The sequence below is a fragment of the Solea solea genome, chromosome 11, assembly GCF_958295425.1.
Source record: "Solea solea chromosome 11, fSolSol10.1, whole genome shotgun sequence".
In the NCBI taxonomy this organism is placed as follows: Eukaryota; Metazoa; Chordata; class Actinopteri; order Pleuronectiformes; family Soleidae; genus Solea; species Solea solea.
In genome coordinates, this window is record NC_081144.1 from 4,031,173 (window position 1) to 4,045,281 (window position 14,109).

General features: G+C 41.9%; 1 protein-coding gene across 1 annotated transcript; it reads left to right on the forward strand.

Annotated features, from left to right (window-relative positions):
- Positions 1 to 696: 696 nt before the first annotated feature.
- LOC131469036 (transcription initiation factor TFIID subunit 4-like) lies at positions 697 to 11,895 on the forward strand. The gene is made up of 15 exons (XM_058643865.1): positions 697 to 1,516; positions 2,971 to 3,125; positions 3,754 to 3,873; positions 4,743 to 4,883; positions 4,979 to 5,101; positions 6,189 to 6,278; positions 6,829 to 7,056; positions 7,155 to 7,293; positions 7,578 to 7,692; positions 7,953 to 8,122; positions 8,227 to 8,357; positions 9,056 to 9,181; positions 9,415 to 9,471; positions 9,556 to 9,675; positions 9,980 to 11,895. Exons 1-15 carry the CDS (start codon positions 697 to 699, stop codon positions 10,145 to 10,147), a joined length of 2,703 nt encoding a protein of 900 aa, XP_058499848.1. The 3' UTR covers positions 10,148 to 11,895.
- Positions 11,896 to 14,109: the final 2,214 nt, after the last annotated feature.

Here is a 14,109-nt window from a genome sequence, read left to right on the forward strand (position 1 = left end):
ACAGCTGCTGGGTCTCCGGGAAAAAAAGTAGCAGCCATTTTGGGTCGTCTACGATATAGTAAAATGCTTCAATGCAGTACATAATCTCACAAATATGTGCTATACCGAACAGAAACTTCCCGAGACAGTGTCCGCGTTGTGATAATGTCCAGCCGGGAGCGACTCTATCAGCGCCGGTGTCGTTTTCCCGGTATAGTAACTACCGTACACTGAGCTCACACTGACTGCAGCTCACAAGTATTTGATCCAGGATTTATTTTCCTCAACGAGCCAATCACAGCGCCCGGTGAGGCCACGTCACTGAGTCCACATCCAATCGGCGCATGCGTCTCGCGAGCGAGCGTAGCTCGGCAAAGATGGCGGTGGGCTCCGATTCGCTGGAGAATGTTTTGTTGTACGCGAAGGGTGGCGAAAAAGTAGTTAGAAATGTAGTCGGGTTTCTTGAGTGTGAGCTATCATGAGTGGATCACGTCAGCGCAGTAGAGAGAGTTCAGCGTGCAGCGAATCACGTCGGAAACTCAGCCGTCGGCAACAATTCTAATGTTCAGTGCAGCAAAATGGGACTTTAACAACAAGAGCTTGCTAAGGCAGGTAAGATAGCTGCCCGCTCCGGTTAGCTAACGTTAGCTTATTTTGGTCACGTTGTTCAACTGGTTGTAGCTAACTTGGCTCCACTTGTGTCGGCTCCCGAAACTAATGCGAAGCGGAGAGTTGTTGGACACTCCGTTGATTTCACGTGTCTCCGCTGCTGTAGGAACTGGAGTGCACGGAGGTGTCATCAACTGTGCGGGGTCCTGCAGTTCAGGCATGGATGGAGCAGCCGGGACAACATCACCGGCGAGACTGAACATGACAGCCCCGCCAAGTGAGTCCAAGTCGGCGACGGCTAGCGGAGTCTTTTCGGTAGGACCAGATGGAGCATCTTGTGTTGGGAAACCAGGAAGAACTGGTGTTCAGACTTTAAATGGAAGTGTCGTGGTCACGAACTGTCACATTCCAGCTGACGGTAGCAGTGACAGCAACTCTCAGCCAGCTGTCACGCTTGTAAACAACGGACCTGTTTCTGCGATCAAAGGCAGCGCAGCACCTCACTGCTCTATTATTCAGACTCCAGTCTCGAGTGGACATAATACGGTCACCTCGCCTGTGATTTCGTCTCAGTCCTCCGTGAATAGTGTTCCCACGGTCACGCTCGTCAGGCCACCTATGCAAACTCCCAGCAACACCTCACACCTTACCACAGTCTTAACAACGGCACCTGTCACGGTTGGATCTGTTGCCAACTCCACAAAGACTATAGTGCAGACTGGTGCACAAGTCGTCGCTTCAACTGTTTTGACCGGGACAACCGCGACTGTATTGCAGAACCTGAGGACTTCAGTACCATCAGCAATCGCTGCCGCTTCTCCTGGTGGAGTTCGAACCATTGCCCCACAGGTGCTGGCCCCTCGACTTACTCAGCATCATCAAAATGCCCCAAACGCTCCAAATATCCAAAACATCCAGCTGCCTCCAGGTAAACTTATAACCAGTTTAAGAACATCATAAAGTTTTCTCTTGTAACAAGTTAGACAGTCACCGTGTCTACATGGACAACAATAATCTGACTACTACTGACCAGATTATAATGTTTACATGAAATGCTACTAGAATATTCCATTTATATTCCACTTTACATGATAAGCAAATTCAGATCATAGATATGTATTTGGCACATTAGAAAAAAACAGTGCTTAACAAAAGCAAATGGTTAGACAAGGCAAAGACAGTATGAGTATAAAACAATTTAAACAGAGGCAAACAATAAGACTGCTTCAGAATTACAAGGATAAGGAAGATTTAAAACAGCAAAGAAAAGGCCCAGGACGTCGGATTTGCATCTAAAAAGTCCTATTGGATATTATCTGATCAAAACACATCTACGTAATGCAAATGATTGTAATCACGTTGTCTTTCTAGGGACAATAGCAAAGTATGGCTATGGCTAAATATATGTAACTAAGCATCTCTCCCACAGTTTGAATAATGGTCAGACCCCTCTCTTACATTAGATAATACTAGAGCAGATTTTGCTTTTAACCTCGGGCTATTAATGGAATAATTAAGAATTTGTGACACAAAACAAAATTGCTCAAATGTAGAAATTATTTCAGGTTTGGGAATCTTCAATCGTTCAGACCGTAAAATGTTACAACCACAAACACAGTTATTCTAAAACATTTTGCATACTATTATATAGCATGTATTCTCCCACAACCCAGCACAAAACAGTTTTGTTGTTCTGATATACTTTGGTACTAATTTGTTATAGATCAGCATATGGGCAATAATTGATAAGATACAAAAAGTGCATGATTCAAGTAAATAGTTGTAATTTACTTTCAACTGTGCCCTGAAATTATACATTGTTTCAGGGCTTTAAATGCTTTTGATTTATATAACAGTATTCACCCATGAACCACAACATTTAATCCAATTATCGGTTTCAATGTTGTGCCTGTTTACTGTAAACACATGGAAATTCTCCCCCTGGCATTGTACCCATTTTTATTTTCTGCCCTGTCAATTTTAGATTTTCTTTCTGTTGTGCAAAAGGACATGATCAAAGTAAGATGCTACAGCTCCAGGAGCTAAAATCATTTTGAAAGGAACTCATCAAAATGGGAGGTGGTGCTTGTAGCCTGAGGAGATAATTATAGTCTGCTGAATCTTCCTTCAAAGTATTGGTTGTAACATTATGCTTCCTGTTATTCACCATAAGCATCTTAACTACCTTCCTGTAAAAGAAATATAGCATTTTCCATTAACTAGATTTCATTGTCACTTTTCAGGGGTTGTTAATTTTTATGTCACTACATCTATTCAGAGGAATAATTCATATCTCCCTCGTGTCACGTTGGTGTATTGATTAGACGGATGGGAACAGAAAAGCATTAACCTGTGTAACCCTCCGACCTGTGCCTGTTACAGGCATGGTCTTGGTTCGTAGTGAGAGTGGGCAGCTGCTGATGATACACCAGCAGACCTTGGCTCAGATGCAGGCTCAGTCGCAGTCCCAAAACGCCATGACGCCGCGACCCGTCGCCCCCACGAGCACTCCACCTGTGCACATCACTTCTCTACAGGTACCAGGACTGAGGATGAATACATGGCCCCCAGTCACAATCGCAAAATATGACTCATACCTTTTAGACAGTGATGCACAAATATCATGCAATAGATGTATAGTGTTGCATTTGCAGCAAGAAGTTTGTGTCGGTCAGAACAAGGGCATTTCTGCATGGAGTTTGGATGTTCTTTCCATGTGTGTATGGGTTTTCTCCGGGTTCTCCGGTTTCCTCTCAGTCCATAAACATGTAGATTTGAGGATTAGGCAAATTGGACACGCTAAATTGACCGTAGGTGTGAGTGTCGGAGTGAATGGACTGGCTACCTGCTGACTGAACTTCTTGAGTGATCGATAGTCAATGTTTCAGTGCCATTTAACTATCTTTTAATTTTGCACATTGTGAAGTAAAAAAAAAAACACATTTTACATTATAGTCTGATTTAATTACATTTTGGCTGCTATTTTCTTATGCACACGCTGGCTGAGTGGTTTCCGATCAAATCTGATGGCTTCAAATACAAATGAGTCAACAAACCATAAGAAGTCAGGGAGAAATGTGAAAATATGTTACATTTTTATTGGTGAAACTATAAGTGCTATTTTGACTTACGTATGTTCAACGTGTACGTGTCATGTCCCTATAGGCTCCAACTGCATCACTGCTCACTCGTTCAGTTGCCCCCACCACTATTATTAAACAAGCGACCACAGCCCAAACCTCTGTGACAGCCACCACACAACTGCAGAGGCCTCCTGTGTTGCAGGTAACTCCATCACACATCTCTTTTGACAGTTTTCATTGCCCGTGCAAAATATGAAGTCAAATGAATCCATTAGTACTGTCCATTCCATCTTCAAGAATGGTAACTAATGTCCATTTGAATGACTCAGTTATTACATCAAACCTGGCTTGTGGAGTCTGTTACTCTTGGAGAATGAAGATTAAACCAAACTGGCAGCTCTGTGTAGGACATTCAGTTTATTGGCACACTTTTACAACCGTAAATTTGGCTTAAATTGTATTGCGTATTGGTCATTATATGGGCATAGCTTGATAATAATTGCATCAACTTTATAATTTCCCTTTGCTCTCCTGCTCACGTCACTCAAGTCAAGGCATTTGTCTTTATCTTCTTTTTCTCTTTGCCTAAACTCCGTGTTTCACTCATGGACCTTTTTTAGTTTTTGTTCCCTCTCACCTCCCACGGATTGTCCACAAATGTCGCTGTGCTCACTGTGTAATTTGGCATTGCTTCGCTTACGATTGCCAACAATATGTACTAAAAAATTGGATTATTCTGCAGAATCTGACTCAAGTACTTGCAGTGCATGTTTGAAGAAGCTTGTGATTTTAGATAAAGTCTTTTTCATTTTTCTGTTTATCTCATTCGTGGGTCTCCTAAGTTCTGAAGAGGATAGGAGTTTCAGTTTCGTTGTTTGTGTGGTCATCCTGTTTTGCCAAATACCTGCAAACAAAAGCTGGGCTTCCATTGTGTAATTGTCTTGCTGTTGTAATTGAATATTAAAACAGCAAACTGCAATATCAAGCTCTTCCAAGGATGAATTGTACTTGGAAATCAAAAATTGTTTCCTACATTTCATGTCAAGACTGTATATTCACTGACGTTTATAGAACACCATCATGATGGGAGGAGCTGCTACCACCCCAGAACAGCCACTGGGGACGTCCACCACTGTTCAGGCTGGATCTGCAGCCACTACAGTAACAGCAAGGTGTGGGCCCATGAGGCCCCCTCCAATAGCTGTCTCAGCTGTAAGAGAGAAGTACTAAGACTGGATCATTTTGTCCATGTCCTGAACTGTAAGTCTAACGTGTATAATAACGAGATGTGCATGCTGTTCTTGCAGGAGACACTGGAGAATGTGAAAAAATGCAGAAACTTTCTATCCACGCTGATTAAGCTGGCGTCCAATGGAAAACAGACCTCCGAGACGACGGCCAGTGTTAAGGAGCTGGTCAAAAATTTGCTGGTATGTTTTTCTACATCCCATCCTTCATCTCACACTCACACAACAAAAGCAGCTATTGTGATTCTCCAATTAAAATCTGGTATCTAGTTAGTGGCATAATAGCACTTTATTTAAAGAGCACATTATCAAGATGGTAGTAATTTTGCTACCCTTCAGTTAGGGGTGCATAAAGCATCTACAGTCTGCATGAGGATCTGTTTTTGCATCTGTACAGAGAGGTGATCTCTATTGCTGCCTGGTAAATCTGCCATTATCACTCTATTAAGTTAAGGAACATCTGTGTGTCTGTGTGTGTCTCAGTTGAAGCCAACATAAAAACATCTTATCAAATAGTTTTAATTTCTCTTCATATGATGGCAAAGGGTCCTTTTGATGTCTTTGAAGTGCCCCACCAAAGGCAAGTGCCCTTTATCATTTTTAAATAGCTTTGATGTAAAAATGTGACATCTCAGATGATGAAAGAAGCGTGATGTTACTAATCTATTATTTCAAGAAACGTCTGTCTGTCCGTCTGTTAATCACAATAATGTTCACCTGACAGACTTCAAACTTGGCAGGTGACTTACTATGAGTGCCAGTGTGTGCAGTGTGGTAAAAATGCAACAGATTTATCACTAAATGAGCCGCTTCCTCATGCCGAAAGACAGTCAATGCCAATAGAGGGAAGATACACAAGTCCACCCATCCATAGTGTGGTGCACTGTGATTGCTGATGCTTGTGTAATTTAAGCTTTTGTTTTTGAAAAGCGGGTTCATAGTGTCTTGTGTTACCTTTGTCATTGGCTTTGCCAGATATTTTGTTATTAGAGTAACATGAGTAAACACAGCAGATGACTACTGGCCTGGGATTAATTCTAGAGCTAAACCGCCACCAACTAAAGTGTGACAAACAATTTCAAGTGACACATTTTAGACAAACCTCTCCTCTTTTTTTTTTTTTGCCTAGACTTGAGCACTTGGTTTGTTGCTGTATGTGCTCAGCAGCCCTGCTCCACTGTGACTGAAAACAAAACGACAGGTTTTGTTTATCAAAACATCACAAAAGGCCATTGCATTCAAATGTGATTCTCTGTCTTTTGACCAACAGGAAGGAAAGATAGAGCCTGAAGATTTCACCGGTAGGTTATACCAGGAGCTCCATTCCTCACCACAGCCTTACCTTGTGCCTTTCCTGAAGGTAAGTTCAGGTTAACATGTTCCCACTTTGTGGTGTAGACGGAACACAGTACTGATCAGGCACATTCAGCTCGACTGTGCAGAGTCTGTAGTGATTTTCTGTGTTTATGTTTGTGTTAAATTGCCATGTTAGATTGAGATAGGGTTCTTGTAGGTCCTTTTATTTTCACATGAGCTTTCAAATCACTAATGAGCTGTTTTTGTTTGCCATTTTGCGCTTAAATACATACTTTTTGCACATTTTAATTTGTTACATGATTCTATACCGCAATATATATGTATTATTATTACTATTTCATGTTAGTTTAATATTATCTTTTTACTTCTAATCATTGTCCTGGCAGTGTTTTGGAAGTAAAGTGTGTAACGCACTCTTGCCACTTTTGAATGATTAACGAAGTGTTTAAAAAATTTGATTTTGAATAACTTCTGTTTTCATACAACTGTTTATTCCACAATTATTTTCTCATGTTTTGACCGTGGCTGTGAAACTCTGCTTCTATTTTACACAGACTTGTGTGAAATGTTCATATAGTCTTTGTGCCCCGCAGAGAAGTCTCCCAGCGCTGCGTCAGATGACTCCAGACTCTGATGCCTTCATCCAGCAGAGCCTCCTGCCTCAGCCCAGCACTCGGCCTGCTGCGGCGGCTTCTACGGCCCTCACCGCTGTGGTGCTGCGACCTCCGCTGTCCACTGCAGCCACTGCAGCCACCAGCACCGCTGCAACCAAAACCACAGTCATCAGCCTCACTCAGACGCCGCACAGCAAATCAGCACTGGTAATATTTCTGTTGTGATTGACTCACAGGTGGAAGTTCCTAAGTGTATCCGTCTGATTTTTGTTTCCTCCTTTGTTGTGTTTCTCCTCCTTTGTCAGATCGTGCCACAACAACAGGGGGCGATGGCGAGGACACAGATGACAGTAACTCAGTCTCCCATGGTGACACTGAGAGGACAACCTCAAAGTCGCATCGTTGTGGGTCAGCAGCCACAGGTCGTCAAACAGCTACAGACAGGTGGTTATTTATCAGAGGGCATCACTGCAAATGCTCTAAGGTCCTTTTAAGTCTCTTAAAAGTGCTGTGTACTCTATGGAAGTGCTGCCACCCTGTGGATATTGTCTGTAACTGCAGGATAAAATCCAGTATTTGATAAAGATGCCAATTTTGATTACAAAAAAAAAAAATCAGACTTTTTATTGACATTGTGGATGCGTTTCAAGCTGTTTTCACTGCAGGAACATTGTTGTCGTTGTTCTCACTTATCAGCCTAAGTCTCAACTGGCTTCTGTTACTTTCAGTTCCAGCTGTGAAACAGATGTTGGCTCCAGCGGCAAAAGGAGGACAAGTCATCAGTCAGACCCTTCTCACTGCTGCTCAGAGGAACAAGCTGAAGGAGGCAGGAGGAACCTTCAGGTGTGTCTCACATCCAATTAAATATTCAGTTGGTGCCTTTGTCCAGCGTATTTTTGTACTATGATTAGGGAGAATAATTTGGCACATGTTATACAGTATTTGCCCGTAGATTCACTTCCTCTTTTGCTTCAGTATAAGATTTGTTCTAATCTTTGTACAATGTGAGTTTTCTTTTTACTTGAGTTAGCAGAGAACACCAAAAACAGATGTAAATTATGTTCATGTTGCCATCTCTCTAATACATTTTCTTTTAAATGTAGGGATGATGACGATATCAATGATGTGGCCTCTATGGCAGGAGTCAACTTGTCGGAGGAGAGTGCCCGTATCTTAGCAACCAGCTCTGAACTTGTTGGCACGGTGACTCGTTCCTGTAAGGACGAGGCCTTCCTCTCCACCACCTTACTCACCCGGAGAGCTCTTGAGATCGGTGAGACACATTAACTGAGAAGGAACGGTGCGTTCTTGGTTGTTAAGGTCGACGCTGTTTCACTACTGTCCAAAACTTAATCCACGCTCCTCTCGCCGTGACAGGTAAGAAGTTTGGCGTCAGCGAGTTGAGCTCAGACGTGATCAACTACATTTCCCACGCGACACAGCAGCGGCTCCAGAACCTGCTGGAGAAGGTGTCACTGGCGGCCCAGCAGAAGAACATAAATTTGAAGGTGACAGTTCAGTTCATGAAAGTCATTTTTGTAAAGTGGAGCAAAGCAAAACAGACTCATTGGAAAAGGACTCCGTTCTCTTTCAGTTTATACATATCTTATATCCCTCTCACCCCCCTTGAGGTGTCTTTGTGTGTATCTTCCTCAGTCTTCCTTCTGTCCCAGGTCATATGGATAGATTGATAGATGGTTAGAAAGATTCTTCTGCTGATTCTCCACATTTTGTCATGTCATCACCACACGTGTTGTTAAGTTGTTCTCCTGTGGTGCACTTTGCTTTGAAGTGTGTTGTAGTACAACCATAGTGTTTCTGTGCTTTGTAGACTGTGGCTATTTGATGTGGACCTTGTTTTTGTTATTGTTTTGTTTTTTTTATCTGGAGAAGCACAGTCTTTTTTTCCCCCCCCTTGACTCAAACACACTCCTCCATGAGCTGCAGCTGTTGCTCTGCACATGCGATCCGGTTAATGATGAAGTGAGTTCTTTTGTGTTCACAGTGAGCAGGTGAAACCATAACACGGACTCAACGTGAACTGTAGCAGGTGGTCTGAGTTCGGTTCACTTCAGAGTGGTCCGAAGGTTTTTTTTGGACTGTTTGGAGGACTGAAAGGACTAAGTGTCTTAAGAGTTTGCCATTTACTGTTCCTCTGGTTTTCATGTCGTACTTTTTTGCTCCTTCTGACCCATTGAACCTCCAGGAGGACGAGCGGGCCGAGCAGGTCAGCGACGTGCGAAGTCAGCTCAAGTTCTTTGAGCAACTGGATCAGATGGAGAAGCAAAGGAAGGAGGAGCAAGAGCGAGAGATCCTCATGAAAGCCGCCAAGGTAGCAACGCTCACTTTCACGACACCATATATAGTAATTACTATATACTAAACTGTCATGACTGCACCGAGAAGCTAAGTGAGTGATCTCGGGTCACTGTCATTAATATGCATTTCCTTGGCTGCTAGAGATAAGATATGCTAACTTTGAGTGAGTGAATGAATAAAACAATTGGGGGAATAAATTGAACACATCCATCTTGAATTATTAAAATGTCCTCTACATTACTGCAGTCTCGGTCGCGGCAAGAGGATCCCGAGCAGCTCCGACTCAAACAGAAGGCCAAAGAGGTAAATAAATGCTTCTAAACGTGACTTAATGAATTGCTTTCTTATAGCGACGTATTTGGCTGAACTGTGCCATGCGTGTTTCAGATGCAGCAGCAGGAACTGGCTCAGATCAGGCAGAGAGAGGCCAACCTCACGGCTCTGGCAGCAATCGGCCCGAGGAAAAAGCGGAAAGCGCACTCTCCTGTTCGAGGTGCCAGTGCAGAGGTGAGGAATACGTCAAGACTGCAACCGCTTTTCAGGCGTCTCGCATTTACTAGCACAGTGTTGTTTCCTGCTGTCGTGACTTCAAACAAATCAACTCCTGTGTGCGGCTAAACACCACCGTACTGAGAAACACAGTCGCTGATAAGCTTAATCATCCTAGGGTTTTTTCTATTTGTTTATATTTAAATCACTACAGTAGTTGATTATTAATTGATTCATTGTTGCATTGCTTATCACAATAAATAAATAATTACTGACATTGTTTCATCAAACTCATCACTAACTGTTTGTTTTCTCCATCCAGGGCTCAGGATCAGGGCCGTGCCCGCCTGCAGGCTCCAGTGGAGCCGGCTCCAGACAGTTTATGCGACAGCGCATTACCAGAGTCAACCTCAGGGACCTGCTCCTCTGCCTGGAGAATGAAAGAGGGACCAGTCACTCACACCTGCTGTATAAAGGCTTCCTCAAATAGCACCCGCAGTAAAGTGACTAGTCTCACTCAGTGGCATTAAGGAAGCGGAGCCGACTGTCGGCTCAGTCCCACTCTGCCAGTTCTCCCTTTGATCACTCACCGCAGGACGTGGATACGTCTGTCTTTGGGAAGAGAATTTACCCGCAACAACGAAGAGACGTCGGCTTTTAAAAAGCCTCTTCAGGCGTAGCCCCCCCCTCCCCTTCCAGCACAGAGACGGAGCAAATATTAAGAGTTCAGCCTTTGTCTCGGCTCTGTTTGCTCTACAGAGACCAGTCTTTCCTCACCGGCACTTCCCCCGTGCAGATGCCTCATGCTGCACATCAAGACAAAAGCCTCCGACTGAACCAGGCCCTTTACATTTGAGAAACCTTGTTAGTGTCGTTGCACTAACATCGAGGTTGTAGCAGCAAATCTCTGTGGGGAGACTCCCCTTTTGTGTAAGGTTCAGGTACAGCCTGCTTTTTACAGAACCGCAGTAATTTTATTTAGATTTTATTTATGACACATTTTTACTATACTATATTTTACATCACAGTTTCACATCCCATGGATTGTTTTACACAGACTAATCTGAACTCGTCTCTTGCAGTTGCCTTCTTTAGATTAAGCCATATGGATTAGAATGGATTTTATGTAACATTTTATCTATTCAGCAGTGCTTTCAGATTTGAGGGGGTTGTGTACATTATTGTTCTGTTGTTTTTTTTTGTCCTTGCTCGATTAGACACAATCATTGATAGATTTATATCATGCATTGTGCGAGGTTTAATCACAGGTGTTGACATTTGACTGTAGATTATGTACTGCAGAGATTTGATGTAATTTACATTCCTGTCCCATCTTTTCTGAATCTTTTTTTTTTTTCTTTCTACATCTACCAAGTAAAATTCAGTTGGCTGTCTGTCAATATCCGGGTGCCAAGGTAACTGACTTCACGAGTTATTTACAAGATCCAAGAACAGTGACATTCACATTATGAAATGAATGACGTGGCTCTGGCTCCGTCTGCGTTTTTTTTTTTATAAATGTCACATTACGCAGCCTTAGTTTAAAATGCGAGACGTGCAATGATCAAGTGACATCTGGCTAAAAACGTGTTTTTATTGTCATACATTTGTATTTGTATGTCTAAAAAAAAAAAAAAAAAATATGTACCACTGTTGTGTCATTTGGAAACAAAGTGGCTGTTTGAAATGTAACAGCACTGTTTGGCTCATGTGCTATAACGTGAATTTTTAGAAATTAGAAATTTAGAAATTTTTATTGATTAACACAAAAAAGTTTTTTATAGGAATTAATATTTAGTAATAAATGTGTGAAGTTTAGTTGCATGGAATGCAAAGTAAGGTCAATTTTATAAAAGGAAAAAAAAGTCAATCAAATGATCATACACGATATCTTTTTATATTTTTAATGCACATAATTATAATTTTGATCTTTATACCCTTTTGTCTTTTCATAAAGAATGTTCACGGACAGATTTTATTACTATTTATACTTAAGTTTGCTGTTTGACAACAACTTCAAATTGAAAAAGACACATCTGTCTGCATTTCTCGTGTACATACATGTGTCATGTGAGATGAATATATGATGCTTTGTTGCCAATGTGATGTACATTTTTGCACAGCCACTTGTTTATATGTAAATATCTGAATTGAGAAGTTTTTAAATTGCTATTTTATAACGGATTGAGGGAGAGACTGATCTCTCTCCAGAAAATTAAATATCTCTATCATATCTCAGTACTGTTGCACGTCTGGTCTTTGACTTCTTCCCAGTACACAAACATCTTGTCATCTGTTTTTTCCTCATGATTATGAAGCACAAAATATGTAGTTTCTGCCACTAGGGGTCTCACACTTTCTCAACAAAATTTACATAAGACTTTGTTTGATGACATTGAAGAGGAGGATGATGGGAGAGTGACAGTTCACTTCCTGATTAAGTGACTGATCCTCTGTCATTTTTCCTAAAGTCCCTTTGTTTTTCAGCTTTAAAGGTCCAGTGTGTAAAATTTTGCATTGATTTCACTCTTTGGTCTTTTGTAACTGAAATTGAGAAAATACACCAACAATCCATAAATAATTTGGCTTTGGCTTCTTCACTGACTTTTCTTTCAGACTCATTTAAAAGCACATCAGCCCTTGTGATATCCAGGCCCTCGGCTTACAACATCCCCTCCATTGAAGAACACTTATCATTTTAAGGTTGCCATTCTTCACGAGCTCCAGTGCTTAATATTTGTCTTTCTTTCTTTCTCTCTCACTCTCTCTGACTTTTGCTTTTGTGCTCCATAATAACCACATCGCTCACCAAAAAGCCCTTCCAGTATGAGAGAAAGATTTTCAGTGAAGAGACCACCGTGTCTTTAGTGGCTGCACGAATGTGCACATGTGCTGCTTCACAAATACTGCTTTTAACATCTTGTTATGGAATGCCTTTGACATCATTGCACAGGGAGAATGATGAGGCCAAGCATTTTTTAACCTTGAAACACGATGAAAGGAGGCTTTCTTTTCCATTATATATAATATTTTAATCATTTGGTCTCTGAAAATCTCTCCTACATGTTTATTTAGAAGATGAGCAGCATTGGGAAGGTAATGAATAAAGTTCGGGTAAAGTTTGGGGTTCATTCAGACACAACTGTTGTCCACTATCTCAGTCTTTGACTTTTCCATGGAAGCCAGCTGAACCCTGTTTCATTATATAGATATTATAAATGAATGTGGTGCCTTGGGAATTTCTATCTCAGTAACATCACGGAAACCTTTGTCTCATCGTGTTCGCAGAAAACAGCAGTATATGAAACATTTATGAACTGTGGGAGTGAGTGCAGGAAGCTGTTCATGGGGCAATCGTTGGAAAAATTATTCACTTAGAGGCTTGACATTTTGTAGATTTGGGATATTTAAAAGTGATCTACAGCAAGTGCTCTTTGGCAACTGTGTAATTATGTTGATGTAGAGACGAGGCACTGGCTCAAAGTTGGTGTTATTTATGAAACAAAGTCTTACATTTCAACTTGTTTTTGATTAAATCTCACTGTGCTGTGCCGTGTTGACAGTCTGGGAAGAATGATCTGAGATTTCATCATTTATAGGTTTCTGGTCAGTGGTGAACACAGCTCACCCCACAGGCAAGTGCAAGTCAGCGTGGCTCCACAGGAGGGCACTGTCGCACCACCTTACGATACATTCATGTCTCACAGAGATCAAGGCGTCTGCCACTGTGACCTGGGTCTGAACAGTGTCATGTGTCAGAAGCTGTCATTTCGGCAACTTTTGTTTCTAAGGAAACCAGCGACAATATGATTCTCCAAACACTGACATCCTGACTTCTGCTTTATGGAGGTTCATGGAGGATCAGAGAGTCTTTGTGCACACACACACTCACACACACACACAGACAGACAGACAGACAGATGGACATCTCCTTTAAGATTCCCAACAATACACTTTCCTCGGATCTGGTGGATCAGAGGCTCGGAAAGTTGTTTGCTCACTTCTCTCAGCAGACGAGTGTCTCACGCACGTTTTTCGGATGGACCGCTGTCTTCGTTGTCATGATATCCAGGCGAAGGCAGACCACCTAAGTCTTGTGCAATATGAATTGTCAGGCTATGTTTGCTTATGTTACTCTGGGACACCAAACTCAATTCCACTGTCTTGTTTGATTTTGCATAATGAGCGGCTGCTGGGCTGCTCACAGGATAATGTCTTTGAGTGACAGCTACTAAGATGGATGAATAAAATCTCACATATTTTCATATATTCTTGAAGTGTGGAAAACGCCAAGGGCTAAAACTGCGATAACTAACTCTGTCGATCTCCAATATGTATAGCGTCGGTTTACGTATAACAGATGGAGACGTTTGGAACACAGATTATTGTTCGAGGCCAACTAGAACTCTTGTGTTATGAAAAAAAATAAGATAAATTGAAATGCTTATCACA